General features: G+C 33.4%; 2 protein-coding genes across 10 annotated transcripts; one reads left to right on the top strand and one right to left on the bottom strand.

Annotated features, from left to right (window-relative positions):
- The first annotated feature begins 6,631 nt into the window (after nucleotides 1-6,631).
- TGA6 (TGACG motif-binding factor 6) lies at nucleotides 6,632-17,408 on the top strand. 9 transcript variants are annotated; one of them, XM_047301447.2, is made up of 12 exons: nucleotides 6,632-6,789; nucleotides 7,445-7,611; nucleotides 9,564-9,661; nucleotides 11,565-11,641; nucleotides 11,758-11,955; nucleotides 12,219-12,290; nucleotides 12,388-12,447; nucleotides 14,240-14,317; nucleotides 14,448-14,499; nucleotides 14,667-14,938; nucleotides 15,709-15,957; nucleotides 16,973-17,408. In XM_047301447.2, exons 2-12 carry the CDS (start codon nucleotides 7,511-7,513, stop codon nucleotides 17,117-17,119), a joined length of 1,404 nt encoding a protein of 467 aa, XP_047157403.2. In that variant the 5' UTR covers nucleotides 6,632-6,789; nucleotides 7,445-7,510; the 3' UTR covers nucleotides 17,120-17,408. The 9 variants fall into 9 exon arrangements, with proteins under 9 accessions (XP_047157403.2, XP_047157409.2, XP_047157405.2 ...); XM_047301449.2 differs by having other exon boundaries at nucleotides 6,638-6,789; nucleotides 7,454-7,611; XM_088110396.1 differs by lacking the exon at nucleotides 6,632-6,789 and adding an exon at nucleotides 6,857-6,878.
- Nucleotides 17,409-19,351: 1,943 nt separating this feature from the next.
- Nucleotides 19,352-21,853, bottom strand: LOC124828210 (LYR family of Fe/S cluster biogenesis protein). Its single transcript, XM_047301455.2, has 2 exons — nucleotides 21,533-21,853; nucleotides 19,352-19,815 (listed from the first exon to the last, which is right to left on the bottom strand). Exons 1-2 carry the CDS (start codon nucleotides 21,743-21,745, stop codon nucleotides 19,630-19,632), a joined length of 399 nt encoding a protein of 132 aa, XP_047157411.1. The 5' UTR covers nucleotides 21,746-21,853; the 3' UTR covers nucleotides 19,352-19,629.
- Between the last annotated feature and the right edge of the window lie 1,289 nt (nucleotides 21,854-23,142).

The raw sequence follows: 23,142 nt of genomic DNA, 5'->3' as shown, positions 1-23,142 counted from the left end.
GAACAGAGGCTCAGAGGCTGGTGGAAAAAATTACAAAACGAACACGTTACTGCCTCGGTTATTCAAAAACCGAGGCATAAATTCTATTTTTTTAACCCAGTTCACAACCGAGGCATAAAATCTACCTTTTTTACCTCGCTGGTATATACACCGGTTGTAGAACCGGTGCCTATAACCAAAAGTAACCGGTGCCATATCCTGATAATGTACTAGTGAAATGATATGTTATATATGATGCATATCATTAATTTTAATACATGTTGTTAGTGTTAAAATTTGGAAATAAAATATGGTTTTTATTTAATTTATTTTGACTAATTGTCTATTTTTGTATTTATTAAATACTTTCTTTTTTTATAATTTATTTATATATTTTGAGATGATAATTTTTTTATCTGACATATAATCACTTTTTCTTAAGTATGTGAGTGAAAAAGAATAAAAATATTGTATGAAACATAGTTAATGTATCATCACAATTTTATAATATATCACATTTTTAATATTATAAAACAGATAACTCGAGAAAAAACATATAAATTATTACTACAATTATTTAGAAATAACATATAATAGCAAGATATATATACCATATTGTACAATACAAGGAGACATTCCAGTAAACCAAAAACATAATATACACTTTACAAATAAAAAGGGATCGATGAAACGTTCTAATGTAAACTTAAGCTCTGTCACCTGCTATACTAGTAAACAAACACCTTTTAACGTCGTTGTTTTTCGGTCTTTTACGTCGAATTCGAGATCGATGTCATATGGAAAGACGTTAAATTGACGTCGAACATAAAACAATTTGACGTTAATCAATTTTTTATTTTTTTAACTAATTGTGATCTTTTTTACAACTCTACGAGATCTGAAAAACAAGAAAACAACAAATTTCAGTTTTTGATATTTTATAAAGCATGCACTATGAACGTGTAGTGTAGTATCAACAACAAATAACAATAACAAACAACAAACAAGTTCAATCAAACAACAACAACAACAAACAGGTTCAACCAAACAAAAACAACAAACAAGTTCAAAAAAACAAAACAAGTTCAACAAATAAGTTCTTCAAAACGAAAACGAAAACTAACCTTCAAAAGCGGGTTCGTCGAAATAAAGTATTACCACTAGTGAGAGAGAAAGCAGAATGCGCATATGAATGACAAAAACATGAAAATAATCGGTCAAAACAAACGAAAATCATACCTAAAGTAATTAATTAACATGCATTTGTAACAAATGAAAGAAAGATTACATGTGATGGTCGTCAAACTTCGTTCTAGAAAAGTTTGAGCAGAGAAGAGAGTATCGCGCGCTAAGATAAAGTGAATGAATTTTCAATCTCCCGCTCAATTTTTTATTGAATTCACTAACCTTTTAACGTCTAACACTACGACATTCGACGTTTTATATCCTTTTGACATTTTGACGTCTAATTCTAGGGAATTCGACGTCATACGTAAATACATTTTAACCTTTGCGCCAAAAATTTTCGCAAAATTTACCCCATATAACACATTGACGTCGAATTATAATTCTAAACGATGTCTAATAATTGCATTTATTTACAAAAATGTCGCCGATCATTTTTAACGTTGGTTATTCAATGGTTGGACGTTGAACGCGTGACGTTATACGCTGTTTTTGCACTAGTGCTAACTCTTGCTTACCAAAGACACCTCTAAGTCACATTATTAAGGTAATCATTGTAAAAGAAAAAAACAAACACATACATGAATATATAAAGGCAAAAGGGAAAACTAAAATACCAAAAGAAAATTCATACATTTTAAAACAATAATATCACATCCATAATATAAATCAAGACATACATGAATAATCATATCAACTTTAGACTTCGATCATTTGAGTTTTAAAGAAAAATAACAATACCTACTGAAATAAGATCATTAGATATGATAATCGATTATCTAATACCTACTGCAATAATGCAATTCTGACTGAAATAATCGATTCTCAAGTCTGATAATCGTATGTTCCTGTCAGTTTTTGACAACAACATGATTTTTCTAATTTGGTTATCCCCAATACATATCCAAATAACCAAAATGGTATCCTTGACACTAAAATTGATCCAAAAACATGTTTATATCCAAAGTTGAATATCATTTTGCTTATTTTTCCATAAATGAGATGCACCAGATCAATCACACTTCAAAACTCAAGATATCATATTTTTATGAGTTACAAGTCATATTTTGGTGCACAAAGATGCTAAACAAGTTTTAAATGATCTCAATACAAACTCAAAACACCAAATTTACTGCTACATTGATTACTTTAAAATTTCACCTATCAAAACTCCCAATTTTCAACTAAAATCAACCTTAACTCTCACTTTTTACTACATCAAAAACCAACAACAAGTCTCCACCATTTATAATATCAAAACAATTAGCTCACGAGACCAAAACAAGAATATTTCATACAACAACCACAACAGCAAACCAACATCCCAAAATGTCCAATTTAGACTAGTAAAACAAGTAAAAGTTAACAAGCAACTTCATCAAAATTGTCTCATATCAAGCCATAAGATTTTAAGCCCCAAACTCAAGTAATTATACCATAACATGGCAGAATTACAACAACAATTCCAGTTAAATAAACAATAATTCTTGTCAATCAAAGTTTATCAATTTGACATGTCATAAAATGCACAATCAGAGAATTCAACATAGATTCAACAATGGTTCCATGCAATTTCACATACCAATTCAGATTATCAAGTTATTATAAATTTAAAAACAAGGTATTTAACTTCTCTTACCTTACAAAGGACCCAACTTTTCTACAAGAGCTAAGACGCTCCACCAACTCAAAAACTTTATCTACACTACAACTCACAAAAACATTATCAGGTTTGTCGTTAGTGTAGGGAGGGACAACACACACATACACATTGATCTCCAAACTGGTAAGATATTGTCCGCTTTGGGTCAAGCCGTCACGGATTTGCTTTTGGTACCACTCCAAAAGGCCTCTTATCAATGGATGTATCTTATGTGTATATAAACTCATGTCCATCTCTTATTTCATTTGATGTGAGACTTTGTTTGTACCCAACATCCTCCCCTCAAACAAAGGACTATGGTTCTTCTACCTCCCCTACACCTGAACCATGGGCTCTGATACCATTTGTAGGGAGGTTCACCACACACACATACACATAGATCTCCACACTGGTAAGATATTGTCCGCTTTGGACCAAGCCCTCACGGATTTGCTTTTGGTGCCACTCCAAAATGCCTCTTATCAATGAAGGTATCTTATGTGTATATAAACTCATGTCCATCTCTTATTTTATCTGATGTGAGACTTTGTTTGTACCCAACAATTAGAACCACTAATCAACATAGAATCTTATAGAAGACTCAAATGACATATGTAAAAACACTACTACTCACATGCAACGAAAATGAAATAGACCAAAGAAAAAGAATAGAAACTAACTTACTCTTTTGAAGAAACAAATCAGGTAGACTTGAAAATCTCGCCGTTATGATCACTCAATCGATCTTTGATCATCAAATAAATGAACACACAATAAAAACTTCTAAAAAAAAGATTAGATAATTTTAAAATAATAAAAATCGTTTATAACACGTACATGTTACCATTAATAAGTGAAATTTTCAAATAATAAATATACATATTACCTAAAAACAAAACTAAGTTAATAATTAATATAAATTAAATCAATTTTCTAAGAATAAGTTAATAATTTTTATTTCAAAAGTTATTTAATATTTTTGAAAAATAAAAAAATCTTCCCTCCTCTAATTTTTTTCCTTTTATAGGTAAGGGTAAATTCCCGTGAAAATTTATATTTTTATCTTTTTTTTTTCTTTTCACTTCTATATAGAAAAACAAAAGATTGACATTGGAACCACAGCAAATGCAACCAAAGTGAGTGCACAATAGCATACATACGACTAAACTCAGAGAATCACGTCTTTGTCACAAAACAGAAGGTAACTGTGTCAATAAATCTCAAACCTCTGTTCTCTGACACAGTAAAAACTACTTAAAAATATTATAACAGAAAATAAATAAATAAATATTTAAGCCACATATACAAGTAAAATATAATTAAGAATTTCTTTTAATAAAATATTATTATTATTTGTTAACTCTTTTCAGTTTCTACTAGTTTAATCCATAAAGAACTAAAAAAAGACTACGCACGGTTAAAGTACAATACTTTTTAATAAAAAAAAAACTAAAGAAATAATTAAAATTAAGGTTTAATACCTCTTTTGATTCTCGAAAGAGGGAGATGGTTCAAAGTGGTCCTACCTTTTTTAAAAAGTTCGAAGTGGTCCAAATTTGTGAAAATTCGGGTCAAGTTAATTCTTTTAGGTTATTGTGTCAAAATTTTAATGGTGCAAGTGCCCTTATGGACAAAACATAATGCGGTGTCCATTTTTTGTGATTGTGTGACACTGAAGTTAAATGACGTGTTCAACGAAAGGGAGAGAGAGCTGGGCGAGAGGACGGGAACTGGGAGGCTAATGAGCTCTTCGGCAAAGTGAAGAACGCGTTCGGCAGCTGTTGCAGAGAGACAATGGAGCTCGTCTTGAGAGGTGATGCGTCGTGTGTAATCTCTGATGATGGCAGTGGAATGGATAACGGTCCAAATCTTTCAATTTGGGATTAGGGATTTTGAATTTGGGTTTTTGTTTGATATGCGTTTGGGTTCCTTTGAGAGCTGGAATCTCGGCCGTAGAGCTGCGATTGTCAGGGCAGGTGGCTATGGTGTCGTAGGCCCTGACGGCTTCCTCTGCGGTGAAGCTTCCCCAAAGACGCTAGTGGACACCTATGAAATGGGCCTCTTTGGGTGGTGACAGAGCATGGTGAGCAATCGTTGGCCATGGGCCACTTGCTTCTAGTAGCATAGGAGGCGATCTCGCCGACAAAGAGAATGACGGAGCCCTCAAAGTGAAAGGAAATCCCCATATAGAAATCATCCATAACCTCCCTGTAAAAGTCACACATGTGGCGAAGCACGAAGACGACGCAGAGGAGGCGGCTACGCCACTTGGACCATGCATTGCGGTGTTAGAGTGGCAGGATACAATGGTAGAGGAGAGGTCGCAGGCATCGCAGCGGGGGACCTCGTCGAGATCGTAGCGGAGAGCCGCATGGCCATCGGGAGGCTTGATCCGGAGGCTGCTATGGAGAGCAGGAAGGTGGTTCCCAAGCGCGTTTGATTTCGACGGCGGTTGCATCAATGGCCGCCATGGCTGTGCAAGATTGAAGATGGAGGTTGGGTTTCCTGATTACACCTGTAATGCTCTTGAGAAGATTCTCCATGGCAAAGTTATCATAAAGCTTGGATCCATGGCCGGGAGGCCCAACGGCCTTGATGACCAACCACCAAGGGCTTCTCTCATTGTAGAAGGCCCTATAATGGGCGTTGGGGGAAGCCAACCCTTCGTCAAGCACCACGCCCACATTCATCCGATTTGGTTTTTGTAGGTTCTAGGTGGATGAGGCTCGATTTGGCCAACCCTTAGTGGTGGTTTGAGGTGTTGACGACGGCGATATGTAGCTCTAACGTTTCTAGAGGTGGAAGATGAAGCTGATGTGACAAGCAATTTGTGTTTTTAAAATTCAAAATTGACACGTTATATTCCACGTATGAGAAAAATAGGACAGCTCAATAAGTTTTGGCATACGAGGCACTTCTATTGTTAAAATTTTGACGCCGTAATGAAAGATGATTAACTTGACCCGATTTTTCACAAGTTGAGACCATTTTGAACTTTTTAAAAAGAGTACGACTATTTTGAACAATTCCCTTTTTCGAAGGATCAAAAGAGATATTAAGCCTGAAATTAAAAATTTAATTACTGAGGAACTTTATAATTACCAATGGTATTGTTGAAAAAACTAATAATAAACTACAATAAAACTGTTCTGATTCAGTTCAAAATACTTGTTCAAGTTGAAGGATTGTAGTTAACAGTAATCATTGTCTTTTTTAAGTAAGATTGCTTTTTAGGTTTATTAACATGTAATTTTTCTCTCTAACATGTACATATTTTTATTTAATTTTGAATATAGTTTATTTCTTTTACTTTATCCAATTGAATCTTGAACTTGATATATTTATCAAAGATACCATCAAGAAATAATTTAATTAACGAAAATATAAAATATGAAAGTATGCAAAATTAAAAATGTAACAAAAATTATTTAATTTTCAAAATTTAGAATAAAAAATAACAACAACCAAAATGTGGAATTAAAAATAAAAAATATATTTACAAATTAACATAATTTTTTTTTATTTTAAAAAACCACAAATACATGATTCTCTTGTCCGAAAACATAGACCTGCATTAAACAAAATTATCTAGCAGAATCAGTAGCAGGAAACAAATTGATCATCAATCACTTTTTTTAAACTATTGACACGATGCTACCAACATAGTATTGAAAACTGTTTCAACATAAAAATGTCAAACAAAAATATTAATTATCAGAAATAAAATACTGATAATAATCCATGTTAAAGCACTAAAACATTACCATGAAAATTTTAATTAGAAAATCATTAGCCCTTGGAAAGTGGAAGATTTTAACAGAAGAAGACATCTAGAGATTGGCATCATCCCTGTTCCTGTCTCTCTCTTCTTTCTCTCTCTTCTCTTGGTTCCCTTCTTTACTTAAATCTTAAAATCAATAACTACAAACAAAGTTCAACAGTACCATCATCATACCCATCATCATCATCATCAGAATTCCAAGGTGGGTTTGCTTCATCTTTTACCATAGTTTTATGTTGCATGAGTAAAGACTGTGATGTTCATGGTGGATTTTAGTGCAACTGGGACCAGGTGATTTTTGGAAATTTGATCTAGTTGAGCTTAGATTTGGTGTTTATTTGTTTATTTATTTTAAATTATTATTTTATCTTTCTTTTTTTTTTCATTTGGGACATCTGGGGTGGTGTCAAATTAGTCTTTTTCTTCTCAAAGTGTGTTGCTTTGACTTTGGAGCACTTCGTTTGGTGGGCTGTGTTCTCATTCTCGGTAAGTTGGGGCGGCTTATGGGTGCACACGGATGTGCTAAAGTTTGCACTTTTTTGACAAACGTTGGTGATTTTTTGCTCATGCGAGTTAATTCTGCAGCTTAAGGGTTTTTGTTGCTGCTACAGTTTGTGATTTTGTTTTTCTTTCTTTGTGGTATTCGCCGTGTTCTTCTGATTGGCATTCACTTTCTGGTTTCTAAGGATGTAATAGCAATTTCTGTTTTCGGGGGAGGGGGTGTTAGGATTGGTTTGTTCAATGTTTATTTCTGATTCTGTTTTGTCTTGTGCTAGGTCTGAGAATTTCCTAGTAGTTGGTTTTAACTTTACTGAAGACGCCATGTTTTTTATTGAATTTGTTTTGTTTTGGGTTAGGGGTTTTAGGTTTTCGTGTTTTGTTGAGCTGCTGGGGAATTGAGGATGTGGTGGTGAAAACGATGTATGGGGAGTAGAACTACCGGGGGTTTTGGTGTTGAAGATGACAAGGGAGCTGAAAGAGGAATGCCGAGCTTCAATTCTGAGTTACCCATTTCCAATTCTAGGTAAATTTCCTCTTTCCAAATGTTCTTGGTTTAGTATTTGCATAAATGGAGAAATCTTCTTTTTTCTCTTCTATCATTTTCTCATATTTCTGCTGAATTTTTTGTTGTGAATCTTGGTTTTACTTATTAATTATAGTAGGTCTTCATTCGATGTTTGCTTACACCAGTGGTACATAAGAAATTTCTTTCTGTTTTGTATTGAGATGTTTATTTCTCCTTTAATGATGTTAGGTGATACTTAGAATACCTATAACATTGTAATTTTTGTGGTTGCTTGCGTTTCTTTTGTTTTGAATGGGGAGTAAATAATACTAAAAGGCTCTGTTATAGTTATCAGTTTGCTAGCATAAATCTATACAAACTGATGGTGCTCAAAATGCACTCATGCCCTTGTAATTGGGATAATTACGTCTCTTCTTGAATCCCCAATCCTTGTGAAGGTAGGTTTCAGTTCAAGATCCTAGGGATATGAGTAGGGATCCACATAGCAACTGTTCTCACAAATGCAGCAGTTGCTCAAGATTTAACATAAAAACTTCAGCCTCAGTTGGGAGCCTAAACCTTGATAATAGTTTATAGTACCATGGGTATGCATATACTCCAAGATGGACTACATAAAGCCCTTGTAAGTTTGCACTCGTTGGAAGAGGGCTAAAATTCAGCCATTTTGTAAATTTCTAATTAGACAATATACTAGACATAGGAGTACAAGTTAGTTAAGAATGAGCATAGTCTAGGTGAGAGATAACACTTTCTCGTTTTCCTATGGAATTTGCATTGGGCCAAGAGGTGTTATCCTTGGCTAGGAGCAAATGTTGCTCTTACGTTTTAGTACTTTCTCTATTTTCACAAATAATATAATTCTCCCTTTTTCATTGGATAGGTGTGAATACCTATCAATTGGTGCTTGTATTGAGAGTTATTTGGGGTTGAGGGAGATTTTTGTTCTATGCCCACTCGCATGGCTTCATAATACTTTGATGTTGGAGACTTGTGTGACAATGTTGAGAGGTCTTGGTCTTATCTTGGTCGTTGTAGCTGGAGACTTTGGGGGAAACTAAGAATAATCAACTGAAAAGACCATGACTTTACTCATGATTGTCATCATATCATTCTAATAGGGAAACATATTGGAAATCTACGTCACACAACAAATTATACAAGAAACCGGATGATGTAAGGGAAAGTAGTCTGCAAATTATTCATGAGGACTTAGGAGAATATGTAATGTGTGCATGATTACTATGAATGAGTATCTTTAGATAAGTTATTTCACAGAGAGGGTTGAAGAGTGGGAGGATTAAATTATGATATATTGGACTAGTATATAATTTGGTACAATTGGCACAATACCGGAGTGGGTTTCAGTAGCAGCCACTAGCAAATTTCTGTGTGCTATGGTCTCATTTCATTACCATGATATAGGCATACAGTTCAATAACCCATTTTTATATGTAGAAGCAGAATGCTGTTTATTTTTTTTGTGTGTGAAATATATTGCAGAAAAAGTTACCTCTGTTTTAACTTCCGTCCTGTTTTTATATTTTTCCTCTTGATTTTTTTTATGGTGTTAAAACTGATACAATGAGATATAATTTTAAATTGAGTTACAGCATCACGTCATGCTTTAAGAAAAGACTGTCATAATTGTTTGAACTTGCTTTGACAAAGTTTACTGCATTCCATTGCCAGGTGTCTCCTTGCACACTTTGTTTCCTTTTACATTTTCAGTAAAAGTGCTCTAAAGTTTCTCCTTTTACTGGAAATCTGGGATTTGTTTCAGTGGGAATAGATATATATTTTAGAAAGAAAATCATGGATTTGGAAATAATTTGGAAACTTAATTCTGTGTTCTACTTATAGATGACTTCTGTTTTTATGTGATTTTTCCCAATAATGAAGTATAAAGACTGCCACGTTTTAGTGCAATTCTGACAGCGCATAGTATTCAGTTATGCAGAGGGGAGCACAATTGATTCTTTTCGTGTTTCTGACTTTGGTGCATTTGATCAGCCATATCGCGTAGAGGATGCTGTTGGCCTTAGTGGAAGTAAGATTTCTGCAATCAAACATAACCAAGTTTACATGTAACTGTCAATATGTTGTACTATCTCATGTTATGATACCGTCAAATTACCTTTATAGGACCTTGCTATTTTTCTTTTTGTGTCTAGTTTTTCATTACCATTTCTAAAAAAATGGTGTTGTGCATTTATGGAAGGTTGCTTCTTTACCTTGAGGTTGTAAGTTGATTTCTTTTTGGTGGTAAGGAGTTCTGATGTGTAGCTTTGTAAGGATTACATGGTAATTGCAAGAGAGTCTTATCCCACAATATAAGAGTAATAAACAAAGAGCTGAGAAGTTATAAATCCATGAAACAAGTAGTTACAGTTAGGAAGGTTGTTTAGGCCATCTTGAGTAAAATAAAGGTTTTGGACTAAGAGATAAGAATACTTGCTGGTGGAATAAGATTTTGAGAAAAGAAGCAAAAGGAAGGCCTTAAAAAGGTTGAAAATTGAGCAAGGTATCAAAAGGCTAGAAACAGGGCAAGGAAAAACTGATTGGGGCCTGATCTAAATCTATAGAGGACTTTTATTTAGACCAAAGTCACAAAGAATGGAGTGCAAAAGATGGATAAGCTTGCCAAAAATAGGAACCGGAAATCAAGAGTTTTGAACTATGGGACATGTGTAAAGGATGAAGGTGGAAAAAATTTGGTTATAGATCAAGATATCAAAGAGAAATGGGAGAGCTATTTTATAAGCTTTCTACAGTGGACAAGGATTAAGCTTTAGTATGGAAGCATAGTAGTGAATAGCACTGCGATGCAGCTACTGTTGAAGGTTATTTTCGGTAGCAAAGTTTGCTATAAGCAACTACTATCATCAAAAACGTTATTGTCACTTGGAAAACTCTCTTCCAGTCTTTTCTTTTACCAAAACCCCAATCTAAGTCAATATTGCCACTGCCTCACAGCTCTCCACCACCGCACAATTCCACTACCTCAAGCCCCCTTCAAACTAGCTTCCTCTCTAACTCTATTAAAGTAAATTCTGTCACATCTTTATAATCTGGGCAGGCTTGAAATCTATAACTTGAAACCTCGTGGTGGAGGCGATTAAGAGTGCCATACCTATGTTGGCATCATCATAAAAAACAAACCAATCATTGTCCTTACTCTTGGCCTTCTCGAGAATCTCTTGAATGGTGGTGGAGACATTGGGTTTGTGAAAAGGCTTCCTTTTGACCTAACGATGTTCATTTGGGGCTTGTTGGGTAAGGTTCCAAACAAGATCAAGAGCTAGTATCCCCTCCATTGTGTTGGTGACCATGGGGTGGGCCTGTGGGGAGCTTGTGCAGTTGAAAGGAGAGATTGTGTTGAAGAAGAGGTGGGTGTAGAGGCTGATGAGGGTGGGGTTTGAGTTTGAGGGGAGTGAGGTGATGAAAGCGAAGAAGAGGATAAAGCTCAAAGAGAAGAGTAGAGACATTAAATAAATTAGGAGAGAAGAGTCTCGTGAAAATAAAAACTGAACGCCAGTCAGAAATTGCCTCCAGTGGCAGCATCAAACAGTAGCGAGAGGTTTGTGGGAGGGGGTGGGGATCTGGTGTGGACAATGTTATGATTATTAGATTAGTCTGATCGTTGTGGTCCTTTTTGGACCACTTATCTAGGTGGTTGAGCATAGTCTTGCTCCTCTTATTTTTAGCCTTTAACCTTCAAGTAACTTTTTAAGTGAAAATAAGTTGGGAGACAAACATAGCCTACTTGGCACAGGTAACATTAACTAAAAGGAATAATCTCATTCCAAGACACATCAATGCACAAATGCTACTGTTAGCTGAACACCTAGAAATGGATGTTTATAACCTGGTTCATTTATTTTTATGCTACAAACACTGTTTATTTTATAGGCTTACCTTTGGCTAATAATTTTTCTTAATCGTTGATTCAGACCCAATTTACAACTCACTAAAAGTAAGTAGCCAAACAATTTATCCGGGTTCTGTTCCCATTCATAGCCTTGATCAGGTGAGTTTCTCTAGTTCTTTTCATCCAATGGATTTTCTGCTTTAGTAAGTGAGGTGAAATTTTAGCTGGGTAGTAAGGCTTATTTTCTACTTTTATGTATTTTCTCTTTGATGTAGTTACCAACTTCACTTGATAAAAGCCCATTGACGAATCAAACAGAGCTGCATAGGTTGCAATTACAGAAGGTTCAATCATCAAATCCTGACATTATATTAATTGGTAATACAGATAACCAGGAGGAGTCTGCCATGGCCGATGCCAGTCCCAGGACTGATATTTCTACAGATGTTGACACTGACGACAAGAATCAGCCGGTGAAGTTTCTTTACCGTCTGTTCTGTTTTCCCCTTACTGTTCAACTGATGCTATCTAATGTTCCTAACCTATATTTGGCAACCAGTTCAGAATGAACTTTTCAACAAGTGCCCAATTGCATGATTGAATTTAATCTACAGAGTGTTCAAATAAAATGTTAGATTATATAAGTCGTTTTAAATCTGTTCCTTTAAATCAGCAAAGAAACTTTGTCGGTAGATATTCTTCATAATCTAACATTCGATGTGCCCTGTGTTTGCAGTTTGATAGAAATCAATCCCTTGCTATTGTTTCTGACTCTAGTGACAGATCAAAAGATAAATCAGATCAGAAGGTTTAATATATTATAAATTTTGTTATATAGAATGTATCTAGAATTCCATATGGTATCTGTTACCTGATGATAATTGTTTTTTAAAATATTATTGTAGACTCTCCGCAGGCTTGCCCAGAACCGTGAAGCTGCAAGAAAAAGCCGTTTGAGAAAGAAAGTATGGATTGTGTTTACTTAGCTTTTTTGTTTAATATTCATTCATATAAATGCATATATTTTCTTGCTTCCCTGTGTTAATATGGTTATTGTGTCATGGTGTTTTTTGGTTGTGCAAATAGGACATAAATAGTGAATGGCCCATTGTTGCTCTCCCTTTGCCATGTATTTTTGTGTATATGACCATATTCTTAGAAAGTTGATTTGAGTCTAATCTAACTTTAAAAGAGGGTTTGTAAGGTACAGATTGCCCTTAAAATTTATATAAAATTTAGTATCAGAGTTGTGTCTAGAAATTATGAGGCCTGAACTTTATATTCAAATTTTACTTTAATTTATTATTTATTATTTTTTAATTAATTTCAAAATCATTGATCAAAGTTTTGTTATTAAATATTTTGAACGTTTCACTCTTAATATATAAAATACCAAATTTATTTAATGTATTCATTGGAATAAACATTATATACTATTTGAGTAATTTTAATTTAAATGTTTTTAAGCAATACAAATAGTTACGTGGTCAATGTTACTTTCAAACAATGCATGTTTTTGAAATACAGTATAATATTTTGATAATAAAATAATATTTATAGTAGAGTCTGAGTTCCTTTTTTATATGCTTCTTCTAGTAATATCTTTATTAAAAAATTGAAGATTAATATAATAATTTTTTGATCTCCCTTATTAACTTAATTTCAATTTTAAAAATTCAAATAAAAAATTAAAAGTGATTTCATGATATTCTAATTTGCTTTCACTTGAATAGATGTCAGTTAGTGTAATATGTATATAAAAGAATCTTTAGTTAAATGTGTAGTTTCATTATCAAAATATTTCTTTTAATCATCAATATTAGATTCATTGGTTAAATTTAAGCATCATATTATTTTATATAGCCTTTTTATTAGGTAGGAGGAAGGTAAATTCCAAAATGGAAGGTAAAATCCAAAATGAAGGCAAAGTTATTAAAGGAATATAAAATAATTGGGGTCCTGAGTTAAATTTCTCATTGGCTTTATGGATGTGTATTTGAATAATTTTGGATATACAGGTTATCTGGGTCTGCTTGATAATGCAATGGTAGGATAAGATGCTAGATACAACAAAGAACATGAACAGTATCTACTGGTCCTGTGTGTGTTGTTGGAGCTTACCAATGTTTCAAATGCCAATTTCCTTGATTATTGGTTTATTTTATTTTTTTGGAATCTAAAGAAGGTGTTTTCATAGCAAAAGGGAATTGGAAATTGATGTATTACTTTCTTATTCAGTATTGTGCTTCAAGAAATTTTTTGTTTTTTTTTTGTTGTTAAGGGGTGGACTTTAAAACTAACTAAATCCTGCAAAATTGACTTGTAAGGTGAGGTTTGCACCCACTTATATACATTAAATTGGTCTTATCTCTAGTCAATGTGAGACTGTCAACATTCTTCCTCATTCCAAGGTATATACATCTCGAGCTTGGAACTAAACATTAATGAGTGGTCTGATACCGATCCGATAGTGAGTAGAACAATTTAAACCCAACAAATTTCGTTAGAATAAGCTCTAACAATGATTCTCATATTATGTTAAGAAGTGGATTTTCAACATTTTTCTTGTGCTTTCTGTCAAGATAATTTCTTTATAGCTGATTCAGTGATTTGTTTATAATGTTTAAACTTCTTTGGCCTCTATGGTAGTTCTAAGGAATAATTATGTTTACGTGCCCACTTCCTATTCAAATGCAAGGAAAAAGACCATCAGGCTTAAGCTCATTTTCCTCATACTTCTGTGGCTTCTTTACATAGGCTTATGTCCAACAGTTAGAAAGCAGTCGCTTGAAGCTGACCCAACTAGAGCAAGAGCTTCAGCGAGCTAGACAGCAGGTGAGGTTTTAGTTAATCCTCACAGTTAAATTGGACATAATTCCATGCTTTCTTTTTCTCTGCTCTTGCTTCATATTTCTTGGCAATCATGTTTAATTTTAAACAAAATATCTTGTTTCTCCCTCTGTAGGGGATCTTCATATCAAGCTCGGGTGATCAAGCACATTCACTAAGTGGAAATGGTATCTCACATCTATAAAATAAGTTACTCGTTGCTATTGTTTGATATAAAAATGTGTCTAAAACATAGTATAATCTGTCGTGTTGTAACGATTTATTTCAGTAAACATTGTTCTCCATAGTTATGGTAGGTTATCCATACCATAACCATCATTACATTATTTTCCAGGGGCAATGCAATTTGATGCAGAATATGCAAGGTGGCTGGAAGAGCAGAATCGACAAATAAATGAGCTAAGAGCAGCTGTAAATTCTCATGCAAGTGACACTGAACTGCGCATGATTGTTGATGGTATATTGGCGCATTATGATGAAATTTTTAGGTTGAAGGGTGTTGCAGCCAAGGCTGATGTTTTCCATCTGTTGTCTGGTATGTGGAAAACGCCTGCTGAGAGGTGCTTTTTGTGGCTTGGTGGTTTTCGGTCATCTGAACTCCTCAAGGTGAGGTTATACTGATTCTTTTCTTTTCAGTTGTCATGGTTGCAAGACACAGTAGAATTCCCTCGGAGGAATTTGGGATTATCAAGTTAGTTGCAGAATATTGTGTAAAAGAAGTAATGACATTCGCATGCTAGGTCAGTTGTTGAATATATATTTCTAGTTGCTGTGGTGTAATGTACTATTGCTGGCTGGTCAAAAATCTAAGAGAGTGATGGTGTATTACATAGGGCTTCTTTTGTACGATATGTGAGAATGCTGCTGTTGATGCCTCTTGTAGTCTGTGGTTTTGATTTTTCTCTTGATCAAGGATAGAGTTAGTTTTAGTTGTTACTCGACACACAAATGATTAGGGTTAAGTTGTAGAAAATACAATAAGCATTTGCCCCTAGAATCTTGCTCTGCATTTTCTCGCTGTAATTCAATGAACATGCATAACTGGTATGCTCCTGTGCTCATTCTCATTTATAAACTTTAATTGTTCTCAGCAATTCTGTGTAGTTTTCAACCATAATTATCTTTTGCTATTATCCATATATCTGTTATTTTAAATATATCTTGTGCTTTGTAATCAATTGGCTCTGTATCTTCGACTAATTTCAATAAATATCAACATAAGAATGAGAATCTGCTCTGGTAGTGGTAGCCAAGTGCCAAAAGAAGAATAATTAACATGTGTTCTAACCTCTACTTCCAAGTTTCTCATAACTGAGAAATTAGTTTTTTGTTTCCTTGCATTTGGATTGAGTCCTACAAATTTGGTTGTGTTGCAGCTGCTGGCAAATCAATTGGAACCTCTGACAGAACAGCAGCTGATGGGTATCACCAACTTGCAGCAATCTTCCCAACAGGCAGAAGATGCATTGTCTCAGGGTATGGAAGCATTGCAACAGTCCCTTGCGGAGACCTTGTCCACTGGAGCACCTGCCTCATCTGGTTCGTCAGGGAATGTGGCAAATTACATGGGTCAAATGGCTATGGCCATGGGTAAGCTAGGGACACTTGAAGGATTCATTCGACAGGTACATTCTTCTTCTGCTTCGATGCAAATAGCTTGGCACAGTGGCATGGTTTTGGTGAAGAATTGAAAAATCTTTCACTGCATCCTCGATTTCCTAATTTATTTAAAATTGATAATCAACATCCTACACCAACCAAACAGAAACATCCCTATTTAATGTTAATTGTTCATGAAACATAGTAAACTAGTTTTTCGTTATAATAATATTATTATTGGGTTAAATATGTTTTTTGTTTCTAAATTATTATAAAAAATTGTGTGTTGTTCCTAAAGCAAATTATAAAGTATTTCGTTTGTACTTTATGAAAGTCATGATGAAGTCATGTAAAATATTCTCCTCATCAAATGGAATGTAGAGGTTATATTATAGTCCATTGTAGAACTGTTATATGAGAAACACTCCACATGTTTGCTGAAAATGATGTTTTGCATGAATTTTATGTAGTGTAAGGACTGAATACTTTATAATTTAGTTTAGGAATGAAATACAATATTTTACAACACTTTGAGGATGAGAAACATATTTAACTCTATTATTATTATTCCATAAAGAATAATTAACATGTTTATAGATGAGATATAACATTACACTAATATTATTTCAAGATATAATTAACAAAAAAATGTCAAAATAGAAACATGCCAAAAGGATAATAATATGATACTATTTCAAGATTGGTTTAATTAGCAAAAGATTTTTGGTTGGAAGGCAAGAATTTTATGTTGTTATAACTGTTAGAGCTGGTTTGCACAAGAATTTTCATCTCCTATGTAACATCTGTAGTACTGATTTTGCTTTTGTCTGAACTCATGTCAATTTAGCATCTCAACCACCAAAGCAAGAATCATTTGCTTACCTAGACCAACTCATTTTGGTTCCATTGAAGTTTCTCATGTGTTGTAAACAATCTCCAAGAACATGCTCTTGTAAACAAACATTTCATGTCTTATTATTTGCAACAAACAACGCTATTCAAATATCTAACTTGTTACTCTTTTTGTGGTGTTTATATAAGGCCGATAATCTTCGCCAGCAGACTCTTCAACAAATGCACCGAATTCTGACGACTCGCCAATCGGCTCGTGCCCTCCTTGCCATACACGACTATTTTTCGCGGCTGCGTGCTCTCAGTTCACTCTGGCTGGCTCGCCCAAGAGATTGATCGGCATGGTAAATAGTATGTTAAATTAAATTTAATGGATCCATCACCAACCAGCAATACTTGCTCATCATAGGTTTTACTTTGACAAGTTTACTTGTGTTGTATTGCAGTCTTTGTAACACTGATGTTAGTGCTTCATTAAGGCACATAGTCTAGAAACGAAATTGGTGACAAAAAGTATGCTTGTTGTCTCTACTAATAATATTCACCATTGAAATTGTTGAATGGCCTTGTTTCTTCCATAGAAATATAGTTGCTTATGATATATTTTAAGAGTTGTTTTAGTTGCCATTGTTTTCCCTTGGATGTGAATCCATACAAATTGGTTATATTTTATTCTTTTATTTAATAGTTTTGACCATTGTAATAGTAAATAGCACCAAATCAAAGAATTTTCGATTTTGGACTATTTTTTTTTTTATCATGAGGTTTGATCCTAAGAGCTTACTTATTATAATACACTTTATATTTATACGAATATTCTGAGAAATACTTGTAGAATTATGGAAGATTGCAGTCATCATGGTTTTACTTACAAGATAAATATTTATTCTTTCACAAAATTACTACAACTCCGTGAATCGTTTGAAGTTATGTTACCTTAGTTCCAAAATAATTACAGCTTTATTTGTATAGAAAATTTTTAAAATGAGTAAGATTTCACCTTCTAACAGTAATAATTTTTAATAAATCTTTACGGCAATATATTTATGGATAAAGTGAGACTAACCCCTAAAATTTAGTGTAACATTCCACAAAACTTGGATGCTCAATTGAATTATAGGTAAGCCGTTTTAGCTTGAACCACCTTAAATCACCCGACTTTGGCAATCACGAAAACCTGCCATGAACCCATTGTGAATTTAATTGCATCACAAAAGTGTGTGAACTGGTCCTGTTACAAAAGCGATCGTGAATCACTTCTTTCGAATTTAGTTAGTTTTGATAACATTTCCCATGAAAATTGATGAACGAAACTTATTAATAAACATTATTAATGGGGATTTCATATTTCCCAAAACTCAATAGAGTTTTTCAATTTAAAAACACATACCAGCAAGATTCGCATTAAAATTTTATTTTTACTTTTATAAACAACTTACAAAGATGCTCTTTTACTGTCTTTCATGGGCAAATCAATGTCAGATTGGCTATCTAATTGGTTTGAAGTGATGATATAAAAGTATTAAACAATGTGATTAAAAACAGTCTTTTAACATATTCTCTTCTGTTGGTCAAAATTTATTCAAAAATATAAAATTAGGAGAGGAAGACATAAATAAGTCGTACGATCCATTAAATTTTGTAAACCCTAAATAATTTCGATCAATCAATGAGAGTTTTGTTCAAAAGAGTGATAAATAATGCTGCCTTCCATTTCTCAGATAATAAGTGGAAGAAAATCTACAAATTTAATTATTCATTGAAAAAGGCCAAATACTAGAAAAGAATAAAACAATTATTTACATTTTACGAACTAATTTCAAGAATTCATGCATTTTAATCTTCGATTAAATTATCCGAAATAGCAAAACTTAGAATAAAAAGAATATTTGGTATTATTAATAGTAAATTTTTTTTTTTGCTTTTTGAAGCAAAGAACCATATAAAAAATAAAAAAAATCATGAAAAAAATATTAATTATTCATATAAATTACTTAAATGGTAAATGGCCTGAAAAAATAATCCATGAGTTAAGAAAATAAAGATTCCTTAAATTTAACGTTTATTAGTGGTTTCCAATACCAATTCGCGTATAACACTCGTTTTACATTCCCAAGGATCGATATATTAAAACTTTGTAGACAAACATGTTTTGGAATAGGACTACTACAACTACACATAGCAGGTCAACTTTTTCCTCTGTCCAAAAACCATAGTAAATATCCTAATTTCTCAGATCTCGATCATCCATGATAAGATTCACAATTATTGTGTAGTTTCTAACAATAAGTTTTGCATCTTTTACCTTCCTTACACAACTGTGAAGGAGTTAAACTCAGTTGAGCGAAATGTGTAAACTGTCATAATTTCTACATCACAGATCTTAAACAAAAATAGATACTTCCTTACCCAACTATTTTTACACAACCAAATGCACAAACTTATTTTTCATCTATTTCTTCTACTCCCCCTATATCTGCAAAATACCAAACGAATAGTAAAAGGCACTTAATGGGAATGCAAAGACAGGATGCTTCATAAAAAATCATTAGCACCTGCGAATCGTGGTGACCGAATATCATGGAATTATTACACAAAAATACAATATTATTTCTCTAACATGCTATCCAATGTATTCATTCATCTGGAATGATATAAAATAGACTTACACGTGTGCAAGCATGCACAACAATAAGCAAAAACATCACTTTCTTAACTTAAGCCAGGAAGAATGAATGCAGTAGTTTGATCCAAACCCAAAAGCATTATCTCATCCAGTATTGACATACAAAAACATTTTAAGATAACTCTTTATTTGAGGAAACAGAACAGCTTATGACCAAGTTTCAAAAGTAGTTGCCGCTGTAGAAATTCTTCAGAAAGGGAGAGATGGCCGGGTCTTTTGAGGCTGAATCCTGCATTTGCCCTTGCTGACCAACTACGTACTGACCAATGATATGATGCCTCTGCTTGGAATGGTTCACAACGTTCATCAGCTCTTCCATCCCTTTGAAAAGCAGCATATCGACCACCTGAACGTCCACAAACATTAGTGATATTCCTAAAAGCTTTCACAGATATAATTCTTTAGTTTTTACTGAAGTATCACTTTCAAAGTCTTCCATGCATTGCATCTGTGAGATACAGAATTTGAATAAAAACTATATGTCCAAGTAGAATATATGTTTTTTGCATTGAAGGGGAGAGTCACTGAGCCCAAGTACACAAAAATAACTCGTGCTTGAAAGTTTCATCGTGTCTAAGGATCAAAGGAAGAATCTGACATGTCTTCGGACACATCCAGACATAAAATATTTAGAAAGATTGTGGTGTTCTACAAAATTTGCAGAGGTATAACAACATTAAGCATGGCATGAAATAAGAGATAACAAAGCTAATAAAAAATGTTAATTTGCCGACAACCAAAACACGATTCACAGGTTGCCAAAACAAAAAAAACCATTATAGTCATGGGTCGCCATCTGGAAAACCCAATTTGGAGCCTTAATTAAACCACATATCAGCAAGACATATCCTATTTTTCCACATGTTTCTATCATGACAATGATAAAGTTGAAACTAAAACCTCCACCTTCACATTTGCAACACATTAGATCAAAGAATACAGCCTCCTCTTTACTATACGTAAATCATAGAAATGCATCCCCTTGAATTAGAAGAGGAGAAAATCCTATAAGCTTAGCCATTACAAAACTCTTCCCATTCGTTAGCCTATAGTTTAATCAAGCAATGTGCCCACAACTTACAAAGTAAAGACACTTTGTAAAATTTTCTCTCGATAAGTTAAGTCAATGTGGGAAACTAAGCCCCTTTTATGTTGGAGAAAATAGATGGGGAGATTGGAAATACTGTTCATTGTTTGATTGAATAAAATAGAGTGGTGTACACTAGTACTTTTCCACTCTATTTCTTACCTATTTTTTATTCATCTCTTCAACTCTCTCCTAATTTGTTTTCTACTTCTCTTCAACCAAGCACCTTTAATTTCCACCTTATTTTTAGATTAGTTCCATTTACCTTTTCTATTTTCGCAGGTTTTATTTCTTTTTTCTTTACCAAACAAACACTAAATGGCGTACACAAGAATTTTCATACAGCATGTTTCAAATGGTATTCCATTAACAGAACAGGCGATTTGAAAGCTAACCAGATTATACATTGAAATAGTTTAACAATAACCTTACCCATAAGGTGAGGTTCGTTGCAAACATGACATCATTAAACGTGGTTAAAAACAAAATTGTCAAATATTAAAACTGAGGGAGATTATCGTATATCCTTTCTAATATCTCAAAAAACGTCTTTCTTATAGAATTCCTAGACTTAACCAAGCTAGCTTGCTCCAAATCCAATTTGAAAGAAACAACAAGCGACCCCATTGAATCAATAATTGCAATGCTTCCACCACAAACAACAAAATATTACATCTTTATTATCTTACCGAGAAACAGCATCAATAAGAGGGAATTTACTCTACTTTTATTTCTGTTTCAAATTCATATTTTTGCCATTAATTTTTTGTAATTACATAACCCTAATTCCCTGCAATGCACTTACTGAACAAAATCAAATCTATAACACTGAAGGTCAATTGGTGAATGAATAAGTAAATAATAATCTTCAACCACTATCTTAGACCGAAATTGATTGAAGCTCAGAAGAAGATTAGAAGATGTTCAAAAACAAATTAAAAAAAATTAAAGAATAATGAAAAGAAATGAAAAATACTTTTGGATCGCTGACGTCGATGTTCTTGCGGATCTCGGAGGCGACGGTGGAACGAAGCTGGGCGACAGAAGTTACATCGTATAGGTTGTAGATTTCCATGACAGAGGGTAGAGAACGGCACGCTGCTCTGAAGAAATCGAACACGCGTTGACGCGCCTCCTCCACACTCCCCGAGTTCGGAAGCACCTTCACGTTCCGAAGCGCGCTCGCCATTTCTAACTTGAAACTCGGAACTCACTGAGTCACAACTCGATCGTTTTTTCGTTTCTTGCTTCTATTCTTCCCTAGAAATTGCACTGGTTTATTGCGATGAGAAAAATGGAAGAAAGAACGTGAGAAACACATGATGGCCACGCGCTCGACGGCATCGTTTCGAATTTGGGCTTTGTGCTTATGCCATGTACACCCAATTGGCGGATTACTATGTACACCAACTTTTGTTTTCTTTTTTCATTTTTCAATTTACATTCATCTACATTACTTAAATTTATCAATTCATTTTTTTTTTGTATTTTACCATCATATTTTTTTACATATGTTAATGATTAAAATGTCAATAGAGTAATAAAAAGTGTTACCATTTTTTTAAGAAATTGTTTTGTTACCAATTTTTGTAAAACATAGTTACAATTTTTTAAAAGAAATTTCATGACATATAACCGTTGTTAATATTTTACTTATCCATGAAAGGAAAAAAAAAAGGTAAAATGTGTGACAGAAAACTAAATTATAACATTTAAAAAGTAATAATAATAAAGTAAGAGAATCTAGAATTAAATCTATTCTAAAATATGCTAATAGTTATTCCCCTTATGCCATCGTTGTTGATTATTTCATAATCACTAACATTTCGAATTAAGATTCTGAAAGTTGAGACGTATATTTCGTATCTAGACCTCTAAAATTATATTTATATTCCGAAACTAAACTATTACAAATTTATTTGTATATTATGAATTTATAGTTGTGAGAATTCATTTGTTACACAATTAAAAAATATCAAACCATATAAATAGGCTTTAGAAGTTTTATATTAAAAATTGTAATATTTTGGAGGATGTGAGGAGGAATCATCAAGAGAAATAAGTGGCACGGAATGACTTTTGTTCTGGTAGAGTGGCTATGCTAAATGTTTAAAAACTATTTCTTGAGTGTGCATATAACAATATTAGTGTTGATTGCGATTATTTTAATTAAAATAAGAGTTTGGATTCAATAAATTATAAAGTAAAAGCCCCTCCAAAACTTAACACATTCCAAAGTCTTAATTTTAATTAAAAATTAATATAAAGAAGATATAACTTTTTTTTTTCAACGGAATTAGTCATTACTTCCGATAATTAATGTGACATGTAATACTTGTGTTATAATGCAAAACTCCTAATAATTTCCCTAGATTTTATTAAGAACATAGGGAGCAAATTGCTAATTTTGAGATTAGATTATAAACTAGGCAAGTATTGTGTAAATCTTTCCTCCATAAATATTCTATACTCCACCTGCTTTTAGAAATAATGTGCCAGGAAGTAGCTCTAGAAGTATTTCTAACACACTATTAACTTGCATACTACAACTGCGTGTACATGTATGATGATTATGGGCCTAAAAGA

The sequence above is a fragment of the Vigna umbellata genome, chromosome 3, assembly GCF_029865625.1.
Source record: "Vigna umbellata cultivar VRB3 chromosome 3, Vumbellata_1.0, whole genome shotgun sequence".
Classification (NCBI taxonomy): Eukaryota; Viridiplantae; Streptophyta; class Magnoliopsida; order Fabales; family Fabaceae; genus Vigna; species Vigna umbellata.
Note: the sequence above shows the minus strand (reverse complement) of the source record. Positions and strands in the feature narration are given on the sequence as shown.